At 45.6% G+C, this 12421-nt stretch overlaps 1 protein-coding gene across 11 annotated transcripts in view; it reads left to right on the plus strand.

Moving 5' to 3' along the window:
* Positions 1-12205, plus strand: part of LOC147216861 (EH domain-binding protein 1-like protein 1) — a 30584-nt gene extending 18379 nt beyond the window's left edge. For 6 of the 11 annotated variants that reach the window (XM_086177489.1, XM_086177488.1, XM_086177486.1 and 3 more), the window contains 14 exons: positions 1086-1961; positions 3592-4272; positions 4794-4998; positions 5077-5225; positions 5338-5386; positions 6701-7025; positions 8392-8459; positions 8593-8632; positions 8743-8789; positions 9142-9262; positions 10602-10701; positions 10817-10890; positions 11193-11307; positions 11432-12205. In XM_086177489.1, the coding sequence (XP_086033615.1) occupies positions 1086-1961; positions 3592-4272; positions 4794-4998; positions 5077-5225; positions 5338-5386; positions 6701-7025; positions 8392-8459; positions 8593-8632; positions 8743-8789; positions 9142-9262; positions 10602-10701; positions 10817-10890; positions 11193-11307; positions 11432-11519 (2938 nt within the window). In that variant the 3' untranslated portion in view covers positions 11520-12205. The remainder of the gene's footprint in view (positions 1-1085; positions 1962-3591; positions 4273-4793; positions 4999-5076; positions 5226-5337; positions 5387-6700; positions 7026-8391; positions 8460-8592; positions 8633-8742; positions 8790-9141; positions 9263-10601; positions 10702-10816; positions 10891-11192; positions 11308-11431) is intronic. The other 5 variants (XM_086177496.1, XM_086177497.1, XM_086177487.1 and 2 more) reach the window with 4 other exon arrangements.
* The last annotated feature ends 216 nt before the right edge of the window (positions 12206-12421 follow it).

A 12421-nucleotide genomic window follows, 5' to 3' on the forward strand; every position in this document is an offset into this window, starting at 1 on the left:
AGTAAACCATCCATCCGTCTGAAAGATGTAGAGTACATCTTCAAGTACAAATGCTACCTGAGCAACTCTTGACAACCTAATATGATGATAATAATAATATCATTTTTTTCTTTAAACACTTAATGACCTCAGTAATAAACATGGGATTATGACTTTTGGATCGTGCCACAGATATTAAACCTTATATGAAGTGTGCAACTATTTTAAAACGTCAATTATGAATCAAGAGTAAGAAATATTGCATTTATTTTCTAAAGTAGCGTTTTTAGTTATTTGCACAAGTTACTGCATGCAGATTCTTTTCCTAACACTGACCCTCCATCATAACCATTCACCCTTAACTGAGAAAAAAAAATCCACCATAAATGAGGTGTGTGTGTGTGTGTGTGTGTGTGTGTGTGTGTGTGTGTGTGTGTGTGTGTGTGTGTGTGTGTGTGTGTGTGTGTGTGTGTGTGTGTGTGTGTGTGTGTGTGTGTGTGTGTGCGCGCGCGCACGCGCGTGTGTGCGCGTGTGTGCGCGTGTGTGCGCGCGTGTGTGCGTGTGCATACTAGGATACCTGGATCAGGCTTGTCTGAATGCCAAGTGATAAGAGAGCCGGAAACGCAAATGCAAATAATCTTGCAATGTATCATATAGTTAGTGTTACACAGAATTGCGTTATTTTGTTATATTTCATATTCCGATGTTCTTTTATTCAAGGAGAAAAAAATGCAGTGGAAATTGCGAGTGGATATTTTGATTTATCTGTTCCCCCAAAGGTCCCAGTGCAGGTCGTCAGATTTAATCGCCAAAGAAAGAAGGGGTTTATTTCTTTTTTGTGATTTTGTGAAAGGAATGAGCTGCAGTAATGGCGTTTCCTGGGTTAAAAAAAAAAACAACAAAAAAAAAAATCAGTTTCCAGACCTATATATAGTTTTCTGATGCGCTCTCACAAGGCAATTTTTGTCTGTGCAACCAAAATAAGTGTTAGAGGAATACACTTGACGTGGAGCATGTCATGTGCGCTTTTGTCACATATGGTCATAACGGCAGTCGGGAGGTGATCCTGTCTCAGAGTGCTTCTGTCCCTCATGTCTGTCCCTCAGCTATGAGACAGTGGCCTCCATCTTGCAGACAAGCGGATCATGTGACGCCGATCGGCCGCGCTCCCCCGCTGGCCGCCTCCCCGCGAGCTACGACGATCAGCCGCTCGCGCTCCGAGCAGATTCTGAAATGTCCTCCTTTTCCGAGCCTCTTGACGATACGCTCCTTCCCGCCGATGCGGATTTGACGCCGCCCGCCGCTTTCGCCGATTCCGAGGAGGGCAGTTCGATCGGCGGGCGGCGGCTGAGTCTGGTGGCGAGTCTGCGACTGGCGGCCAGGGAGCAGGAGGAGGAGAGGGAGAGGAGGGAGACGGAGAGACGAGAAAAGTTCAAGAGGGAAGAGGAATTTAGAGAGGAGAAAGCAAGACTGGAGAAAGGCGAGGAGGAACGAAAGAGGCGAGAAGAGGTGAAGAAGGATGAGGAGATGGAAGAGGTGAACAGCGAGAGTAGAAATAGGGCCGGAAATAAAAGAGAGGTTACCGAGGGAAAGGACGAGGACGAAAGAACGGGAAAAGACGAGCCGGTAGACGTGACCCACCGGACGGACGGATGGCCGCCCCTGACGGAGGCTGAGTTGGATGAGATCGCATACGATGAGAAGCTCCCGGGCGACGATACAGACTCCGGATGTCAAAATCCATCCGAATTGTTGACCGCAGCCGCTTCAACCGCCCCCGTAAACACCATCAACTCCGGATTGGACAATTCGCGGGAGTCAAACATCCGAAAGTCTCTGAATGGCTCCAAGAGAGGCGTCCAAACGGGTGCCGTACCGGTGTGGCTCAGAGAGGAGGAAGAGGAGGAGTTGGAATTTGAGCGAGGACAGGAGGAGCTCGGTTCGATATGGCTGGCGGAGCTCTACATGGAAGGAGAAGCAGGGTGAGTAAGGGGGAACCAATGTGGAGTAGGTAGTCTTAGGGAGAGCGAGGTGAGTAACGCAGGAGTGGACGGTTCCTTTCCAGGATCGATCGACCGACCGGTGCCGGCATGAACGCTGCGTTGCTGAGTGAACTGTTTGTCTTCCTCCGAAAGACGCTATTGCCTTGTTGTCGATGGACTTTTGGGTTGACGTGGAAAGCATTGCGTGTGAAAAGTGTGAAAAGTGGCGCTGATACCTGGTCCTGATCTCATCTAACTCTGGTACTATATGGTGGATTTTGTACGTGTGTGTGTGTGTGTGTGTGTGTGTGTGTGTATGCTTTGATTGTATAATTTTTCTGTCCAAACCATAACCTAATATTTCACGATAATTTGTCGACTAATGTCCCATTAGTCAACTCGGCCACTTTAAGTTGTGAGTTTGGTCAATCTTACAATAAAAATAATTTGATAAATGAGCGAATCGTACGCTTAAAAGACAATTGATAACAGTAAGAAATATCCAGAAGAGGACCGATGGGAAGCGATTAAAGATTTGACTCAAATATACCTAAAAATGAGCATTAAATAAAATCGTAGCAGTAACACATTAAAGATAAAGAAGAACATTCATCCATCCTTACCGCTTATCCAGCACGCAGGCTCATGGATATATATATCTATATATCTATATATAGATATATAGATATATACTGTATATACAACAACTCACCCTGTCTGTCTTGCATCGCATAGAGACATTCACTCTCTCAATCGAACATTTTAGCGATTTTGAGTCTCCAATGAATTCCCTGCGTGTTTTCGGGCTGTGCAAGGAAAAAAATCCACACTGAAAAGCCGCCTGTTGAAATTGAACTGGAAACACTGACCGCTTCCCTTGGTGAAGCCATGAAATGAAATTCAGAGCATCAATGAATCAGTGATGCTGCATATATATTTTATTTCCGTATTTATTTATTTTCAAATACATGATGTGTATAGCACCAGATCAATGACGCTGCATCATGTATAATACAATATTTACATATATGCATATTTACACGTGTATCCTTTTAAAAGCATTGAGTTGCATTCAGATTGCAGATCTGATGCTGTCGTTTTTACTTATTGTGATAAAAACAGAGACGCAAAATTGTCTTTCCCCACCTGTTTGGATACAATGTCACGCTCTCCAGCTGTCCTGTGGCGCTCTTATAATCAAATCGAAGCAGGATTTTCATCCGCATGAGAAATCCAAACCGCATGTCCTGCATCTGCGGCGCTGATTGTGGCTGATGGTGTGCTGAAAGCAGCACGTGGGCCGGTTTTGGAAAGTGGATACCGCAGTCGGGTGGAGGCCGGTTGTGTGTTTTGCTTTTTAACCTCGCATTGTTTTGCCTCCGGTGTAAAAGACGGGGCCGTCTGCGGGACTTGGAAAAAATATCTTCTCCATCCTGATGATGTGTTGTCGGGACGATGCACATCTGGATTGGTTTAAATCCAGGTGAAGGCAAGTTTTATCCTGAGATGAGCGCTCGGATCGGAGCACGGCGGTGGGCGGGCGCCGCTCGCGGATCTGCTACTCGTGGGTGTTTGTCGGGACGTTGCCGGTCTTCGTGCTCAGCTCTAAAATCTCCCTTTCTGTCCTCAGCCAATCCCCTCCTTTATTGAGTGGACAGACCCCTGCCCTTCAGCCAGTTGAGAACGCTGTAAAAAACATTTTTTGCTCTCCTCATAAAAACCTAGCATCAGTATCAAAGTGGGAGGAAGGAAACGATTCCTCAGCTGCCCGAGAGAGTGAAACAGAAAAAGGAGGCAATATCCCCAAAAGTGATCGCAACGAAGATGAAACCTCTCTTTCGAGTACCAACGAGATTCGTGGCGAGACCGGAGAGGCCGAGAAAGTGGGAGATTCACGGGAAGCGGGTCGATTTGAGACTCACAAGTGTCACCCGCACCCTGAGAAAAGGGTCGTTCCACCGACCGGGAGCCACCTTGCGCAGGAACGCAATCCCAAATGCCAACATCTGGACAAAAATCAGCAGCTACGGGAAGAGGAGGAGTCGTTATTGGCGAAAATTCGTTCGATGACAGGCGAGTCGACCTCCCTCTCCGGCCCTCGCGTGATGAAGCGCCTCGTCCCAGCTCCCGGCGAGCTTGACTGTGACAGCGGAGAGGCCGAAAACCAATCAGGAATCCCAGATGAGCCTTTTGATCGTGATCAGCGGACGTTTTTCGCCTGCTTTGATACCCGGGGGGAAATCTCATTAGCCGAGACAGAGGAGTTCCTGGCCTCTGAGCTCAAGTCAGCCCAAGAAGAAACGGACGATGCGTAAGTCAGCATGTCCATCTGCTCCCGCGCCGGCCCATCGAGCTCAAAACCTCCGAGGTTTATTTGTGAACCTCAACATCGATCAGACTTCAGCTAGTCGTAAAGAAAAACAAAATATCCTCAACGCTCATCAGAAAACTGGCATGAATTACGACGGGAAAACATTAAGAGCGTGGCGTGCTGACGCGGCAACATCCCAAAGCGTTGAAAAATGAAAATGAGGCTTTAGTATTTCCATAATAGGAAAACATTTCCATCAGGCCAGCTATGAATAGACATCAGAAAAATGAGCAAGTGCTTGATTTGGTGTTTGGGACCCGACATCGCCGTGGTTCCACAAGCGGTCATGGGTGAAGAATGTTTGAATGGCCACATTCTTGACTCAGCCACGCTTTACTGCTGAACATTTCCTTTTCGCGCCTCCCGGACGGCTGCAGCGGCACACTCGCATGCAGATTCCGAGCAGATGGTTGTCGTGTTTTCTCCTCTTCATCCGCTCTTGCCTCCATGTCCTCTTTCAGGCAAAAAGACAACAAGGAGACGGATCCAGGTGTTGATGCACAGGTAACCGCAAAGCCAGCTGAGAAGACGGCACGTGGTGGAGTCACCGGTCCCGACGCGCCCAGGCTACCTACGTTACAAGAGGAGGAGATATCTGACCAGAAGAAACCTAAAAGTGTTCCGGCAGTCAGAGAAGACGCCGACAGGAAGGATGAGACGGCAAAGGTGAATAAACAGAATGGGGATGATGAGGTGCTCTGAGGTCACGTCACCAAACTCTCTTCTCCCTGGGGCCTCCATCAGGACCTGGTGAATTCCAGCCAGTCGCTGCTCCAGTGGTGTCAGGACATCACCGGCGGGTACCAGGGGGTGAAGGTCACCAACTTCAACACTTCCTGGAGGAACGGCCTGGCTTTCTGTGCCATCCTGCATCACTTCCATCCAAACAAAATGTACACGGATAGTTCTCCGATGGGATTCATTCATGGGGGTTTATTTATGACCTAAGCTCAAATTGCGTCCGCCTGCCTATCCTCTTAAAGTTAACTCTTTGTGCCCTTGTAGACAGTTTGACCAGCTGAGACCTCATGACATCCAGCTCAACAACAAGAAGGTAAAGGAGGATGAGCATGTCAATTGAAAGGAAGTTTTCAGAGTAAAGTGTTTCCTCATATCGTCTCTTCTTCAGGCCATATTCAAAAAATAGAGTGTGATTTGTATATGAATTTGTTATATGAATGTAGCCTTTTAATGCCACAATACAGCCATGTATTGATTCATAAAGCGGAATCAATACAAGAATACAAGAGTACTACTGATGCAGTATTGCTTTAAGAATGCTGGTGGAGAAGTCAAGAGAAGGTCAAAGGGAACTGCACTGTGTGTTTGTAAACCTGAAAAAAGCATACAACTGGGTAACAATAGAGGAACTGTGGTACTGTATGAGGAAGTCTGGAGGGGCAGAGAACTATGTTAGATTGGTGCAGGACATGTATGCTTGCTGTGAGACAGTGGTGAGGTGTGCTGAACACAAGTTCGAAGTTGGGGCGAAACTACATCAGCGATCAGCCCTGAGCCCCTTCTCGTTTGCAGTGGTGGGCTTACAGATGAGTTGCAGAGGAGGGATAGCGAATATATTGGTAGATGGATGCTGAGGTTGGAACTGCCAGGCAGGAGAACTAGAGGAAGACCAAAGAGAAGATTTATGGATGCAGTGAAAGAGGACATGAAGTTAGACGGCGTGAGCGAATAGGATACAGAGAATAGGGTTAGATGGAGATGCTTGATTCCCTGTGGCGACCCCTGCAGGGAGTAGCCGAAAGGAAGTGAAGGTTTCTTTATAAAGCTGAAGCTCAAATACTTATATACAGATTCAGTCACTTTCAATTCAGTATAGTGAAGCCATATAAGGACATCTACAATGATACATTGTCATCGGGGAGCACTGTGGCACAGTGGTTAGCGCTTCCACCTCACAGCAATGAGGTCCCTTATTGGATTCCGACAGGGGGCCGTTCTGCGTGGAGTTCGAATGTTCTCCTCGTGTAGGCCTCCTCCAGGTTCTCCGGTTTCCTCCCACATTCCAAAACCATTCAGGAGGTTCACAGGAGACCCTAAATTGCCCAGATGTGTGAATGAATGAGTGAATGGTAGCATGTCTGTATATGTGGCCCTGCGATTGACTATCAAACCGGTCCAGGGTGAACTTTACCTCTCGCCCAATAACAGCTGGGAGAGGCTCCAGCACCCCTGCAACCCTGGATGCAGGATAAGCTGTATTGATAATGAATAAATTAATTTATACAGCTGGTAATTGTTGCATGAATAGCCCTTTTTCATCCGAGGTGAATCATTAGAAATGTAGTTTCTTGAAATATAATTGATACTTAATTGTGCTGAATGTGTCTTTTTCTTCCGCTTATATCAGGCCTTTGATGCTTTCGAAGCCCTCGGGATCTCTCGGCTGCTGGAGCCGTCCGACATGGTCCTCCTCTCCGTCCCCGACAGGCTCATAGTTATGACATACCTCAGCCAGATCCACTCGCACTTCACCAACCAGGAGCTGAGCGTGCTGCAGATTGAGCACAACAGCGATGAGTCCTGCTACGGCCTCACCAGGTCGGGTCCAACGCCGTCAGACGCCGCCGCCGCCGCCTTCTGTATGGCCAGACTCAACGAAGGGGTCAGCCTGGAAGAAGGCGGGAGCAGCACCCTAGTGGTCCCACCACCTAGAACAAAAAGACTGGTTAAAGGTACCCAACCTCTTTAATTTTTATTTTGAAAGAATAATAGGGGCACAAGCCAGTGTATTTCCAAGCCCAGATAAATTGAGAGGGTTGGATCAGGAAGGGTATCTGGCCAAAACCCAATTTGTGATTCAGACCTACGACTGTCATAACGTATCGGCCGATGCTCGGGTTAACAATGACCGACACTGGTATGTTTGCAGATGACATTGTGATCTGTAGTGAGAGTAGGAAGCAGGTGGGGGAAGTTCTAGAGAGGTGGAGGTATGCCCTTGAAAAGTGAGAGATGAAGGTTAGCCACAGTAAGACAGAATACATGCGTGTGGATGGGAGACCCAGGTTTCTGTTGTGGGGCGGGCCAAGCATTTGACGGTGAGTTACCTGCTGGAGGTGATCAAGCGAAGGCCATCCAAGGTCATGGACGAGCAGCGAGGGTTCGCCTGTCCGCCTCAATTCCGGTCCAGCATAAGACTTTCTGCTGCTCGCTTTGCTTTAAATATTCTTGCTAGCAGGAATGTGTCAGGACTTCGATTTCCTCGCAGTCTGTTGCGTTTGCGTGCTGCTCGGCCACAGACGGATCAGGGCGCGCGTTCTCTCCCACGTACGCCATTGGAAGTTGACCACATATCCACGGAAGGCAGCGGTCGACGGTCTCATGCCTGGAAACTGTGGGTCCTGTCACTCACGTGGATGCTACATTGACACTTACCACCTACCTAAACACCGCCGCGGTCAAACCACACCAACTTCAAGTGGCACAGTGAGGGTCCAAGGACCGGAATAACATTTTGAACGTGCCGAGTTGGCCTCAATTTATAAAAACAGCTGCGAGCGTCAGGAGGTTCTCAGAAAAGCAAGTCCGCCATCTGTTGCAGCCCAACCTCACATCTTAATGAACTTTCTGCCGCTGACCTCTTGGGTTTCGGCCTTTTTAATTCCTCTCCCTTTAACCGCAGGGATTCTTAATATCCTAAAATCTTAAAACCTTAAAAAAAAAAAAAAAAAATCTCACCCGCTTACTGTAAATTGTAATAATTTATCTGTATATATGTTCATAACTGTGCAATATTTCATAACAGCTACATGCACAATATTTTTTTCATACTCTCCTACACTCCTCCTTCACTTGTTACTTAAGACACTTTATAGTTTTCACTTGTTACTTAAGACACTTTATAGTTTATTTGTATTTCTTATTCTCCCCTTTTTTTTTTTTTTACTGTTTCTACAATTATTACAATTATTTATTATTTATTATTGTTATATTTTTCTTGTAACTCTGGCACAACAATTTCCTTCGGGATAAATAAAGTTATAAATATACCTATTCTTATTCCTATTCTTATTCAATCTATTTCTTTTTCTCCAACAGATGAGTCCACGACACCAACCCCACCGCCAAGATCTGCCGCCAAGACTGCCAAATCCGGACTGGCTCAGGTTGATACCTATTTAATCGTTCGAGTGTTAAAACGACCGAAATAAGAAAACGCGAGATGAATCGGACGGGTAATTTCCACGCTATCTCTGCCTTTTTTTTTTTGTGAGCGCATTTTGGATTTGATCATTTTAGGATGAGGAGACCAGGATAAACTTCGCCCCAGGAAATGCCGGTGAGTCTTTCAGAGAGAGTGAGCGCCAACATTTTAATAAGGCATTTAATTTCCCATCTCATTTCCTTGTCCTCTTTTATTCATCATGAGATTTGCTCTTGTACATGCAGAGTTGCGGAGCACCAACGAGAATCCTAAACCAGAGGAAGAAGCACTGGTCAGTCACGCTTTCTCCCCGCTAGCTTAACCTTTCGATCTGTCCTCTAACTTTATGTCAAGGATGAAAATAATCAGCAGTATGAAATTCAGTTCGGTGATCGGCTTCCAAATTCAGCTTTTCCCGCAATCACCCGTATTTCATTTGCACGATTTCCACTCTTTTGGCCTCTTGCTAATCTTTTGACCCTCTTGTGCTCGTTCTCCCCCGTCCCTCTCTCACTTCCTCCTTGGTGCGCCCACAACCCTCATCTTTTCTCTGGGCCCCCCTTTGCTCTTGTGTGGTTATTGTCATGTTTATGTTCATATGTGCGTGATTGCGTGCATGCGTGTGTGTGTGTGTGTGTGGTCAGTGTCTGCAGGATACCAGCCAATATGTGTTGAGTGAACTTGCAGCACTGGAGACGGAGCAGAAGCACATTGACAGCAGAGCTGCTGTGGTGGAGAGGAGTCTGCGAACCCTTATGGAAACAGGTAAGTCGATCCCACACACGCACACACACACACACACACACACTACGCAGCGGCCCCCAACCTCTTTTGTACGAGGGATCAGTTTTTATGCATGAAAATGTTTCTGCAGACCGGTTAGAGGCGAGAGGGTTCAAATAATGAAAGCTTTTGTCGCAGCGCAGGATTTAATCTGAATACAATAATTTCACTTTATATTAGCCAATTACAATTCTTTTCTATACATATACATTTTCTCTCTTTCACTCTCTTTCTATACAGGACTGTCTCAGAAAATTCGAATATTCTGATAAATACAGAAGATAACAAACTTATCACAATATTAAAATTTTCTTAGACAGTCCTGTATATATATATATATATATATATATATATATAAATGCAGCTTTCTTTTTGCTGGCAGTCTGCAATGCTTCTGTGGTCTCTGTTTGCTCATTTCCTCCCAAAAAAGCTCTCCAGCGACTTTTGTTTCTGGCTCATTTTTTTCAAGGGCTAGCTTTTTGGTAGCTGATGTGTGAAATGGTGCAACAGAGTTAAGTGCGGAAACAGTTGTTTTTCAAAATACGATCCAGAATGTCTCATGAAATAAACAATAATTTGTACCAAGAAAGATTCGACAGAGCAGTTATCTTCACAATGAAATCACGTTCTGTCGGCAGACATCTTGGTTGTAGTCCTAGAGCACAGAAATGGAGTCCCATCTGAAATAATATCCAGGGAACCCCCCCCATCTTTGTTCAGCAGGAAATGTTCTAAACATATCAGTCGTATATCTTTAGGATATTTATCTAAGGAACCAAAAAGACCCGCTTTATTAAACTTGACTGTTTTTGTTGCCACGAGCTAGCTTGTAAAAGGGGTTGAGCTTTGATTGGCAGGACCCTAAAGCCCGACGGTGAACTTTGCTGTCAACAGCGTCTCACGGTTGCTTAGCACAGTGCGCTGTGAGCACTTTCCATGTACGGGGGTTTTAAGACATCATATATTCAGCTAAATGGTCCATTAGAAAAAAATGCACCAAGGCACCCAAGGTTCCACACACACACACACACACACACATACACACACATCAGTGCAGGGCTGGCAGGGTGCACCTTTGACGCCAATGGACCCTCGCACGCAGCTTTTCCAGCCAGGCAAGCATGTTGAATCTGCTCACGCATGCTGTTGGCGACAGATATATAACCATATAACCCCGACTGCCTGAACCGCAAGGTTTTTAGGAGCCGGCTGAGATTCCCTTAAAATGACATAATGGATGGTGGTGTTTACGAAGCGTTTCCAAAACGACCCACTCTGTCGTATGAAGGTAAACATCATTTCCTTTTTATTTTCTTAACAGGAAGTGACCGGGATGAAGAGGAAAGACTGATTCAGGAGTGGTTTACTCTAGTCAACAAGAAGAACGCTCTGATTCGTAGGCAGGATCACCTCGAGCTATTGTAAGAGCCTGGCACAAATACTACGACAAAAAAAAAAAAAAACAGCTTTGCATTTGCAGGCTCTTTTTTTTTTTTCTTTTTTTTTTTTTGGTCTGATCGTTTATCGCATCAACAGACAGGAAGAGCAGGATCTGGAGAGGAGATTTGAACTTCTTACCAGAGAACTTCGAGTGATGATGGCTATGGAAGGTCAGTGCTGTTCGTCCCAAAGCAAACATAGCAAAAGTTTTTTTTTTTGTTGTTTTGTTTTTTTGTTTTTTCCTCCCCCATGGGCCCTTTTGTGAACAGATGTGAAAAGTAATTTTCTTTGCGTTTGTATTTCTTTATCCAGAAGTTTGTATCAAAGGACTACCTTGAGCAGTTGAACAGAAGCTGTAAAAACCAGCCACTGTTATTTTAATTAATTTTTGTAGATTTCCGCCCGATCTTATACGTCACGTGAATAAAACGCCACTCGAGAAATCGCCTTATCTTGCATCTCCACCCCGCAGATTGGCAGAAATCCTCCAACCAGCAGCAGAGGGAGCAGCTGCTGCTCCAGGAGCTGGTGTCCCTGGTCAACCAGCGGGACGAGATCATAAGAGACATCGACGCCAAAGAGCGAGGGTGAGCGTGTTCGTGTGTGTGTGTTTTAATGACTAAATATTAAATAGTCTGTGTTTGAAATTGTATAATAAAATGCTATAGTATTCCTTAGAGGTCACAATTTGTGTGTGTTGTGTGTTTGCAGGGCAAGGGAGGAGGATGAGCGCTTGGAGCGCGGCCTGGAGATGAGGAGGAAAAAATACAGCAACAAAGATAAATGTTTCCTCCAGTGAAACGGCGTTTCCTCGTGCCTTCGCTTTTGAAAAGAACTTCTTCTGACCGCCGGACACAGGCCCTGCCACCGGCAGAAAAAGTGTCCAGACCGGGATTGTCTTTGAAAACTACTGTCGCAAACAAACTTGAATTATTTGGGGTTTTTATTACGGTTTTTATTTATTGAGAGGATGTACGTTGTACGTCATTTGCACAAATATTAGACCTCCTCGTGAGCGCTGTAGTTATTTCACCCTTTTGAACACTTACACCTCATGTGACGTAACGGGGACGGAGTTTTTACTTACGTCATCACACCGGAGGTAATGAAAAAGAAAAAACTCCTGGCGTTGACTTGCATCAACATTTCACATTTAAAGATATCATTCGACGAGCTGGACTCAAAGCCACGGTTTGGAAAGTACGGGGCAAGATGGCCTCCTCCCAAACTCTTCATCTTCAAGCAGCTTCACTCAGTTTCATGGTTGTTTTGTTTCTTCAAAGCGCCGTCCTGCTTTTTGGTTTGGTTGGTTTGTTTATAACTTCCATGCCGCTGTTGAACGCATGCTTTCAAAAGCGTGTCCGGTTTAGTGCTGTACACCCATCACACACTGTTTCACTTTTTTTCTGCTTTCTATATTTATAAGTTGATCGGATTAATAATATTGATAAATATGAGAAAAAAAATATATAGAATATGTTGTTTCGTCAGCGTCAACATTCATTCATCATACCGCTCATCCGGCGGCTGCTGGAGCTCTTCCCAACTGGGCGAGAGGTGGGGTTCACCCTGGACCGGTCGCCAGTGCCATCGCAAGGTTGCATATTTGTTTATTTTTTAATTTTTATTTGCATTTTTATTCTTTTATTATACTTTATTGATCCCTTGAGGGAATTCCCCCCCCCCCTGCATTTAACCCAT

Source organism: Fistularia commersonii, chromosome 29 (genome assembly GCF_037954325.1).
Source record: "Fistularia commersonii isolate RoL2024-O1a breed Wild chromosome 29, RoL_Fcom_v1.0, whole genome shotgun sequence".
NCBI lineage: Eukaryota > Metazoa > Chordata > Actinopteri > Syngnathiformes > Fistulariidae > Fistularia > Fistularia commersonii.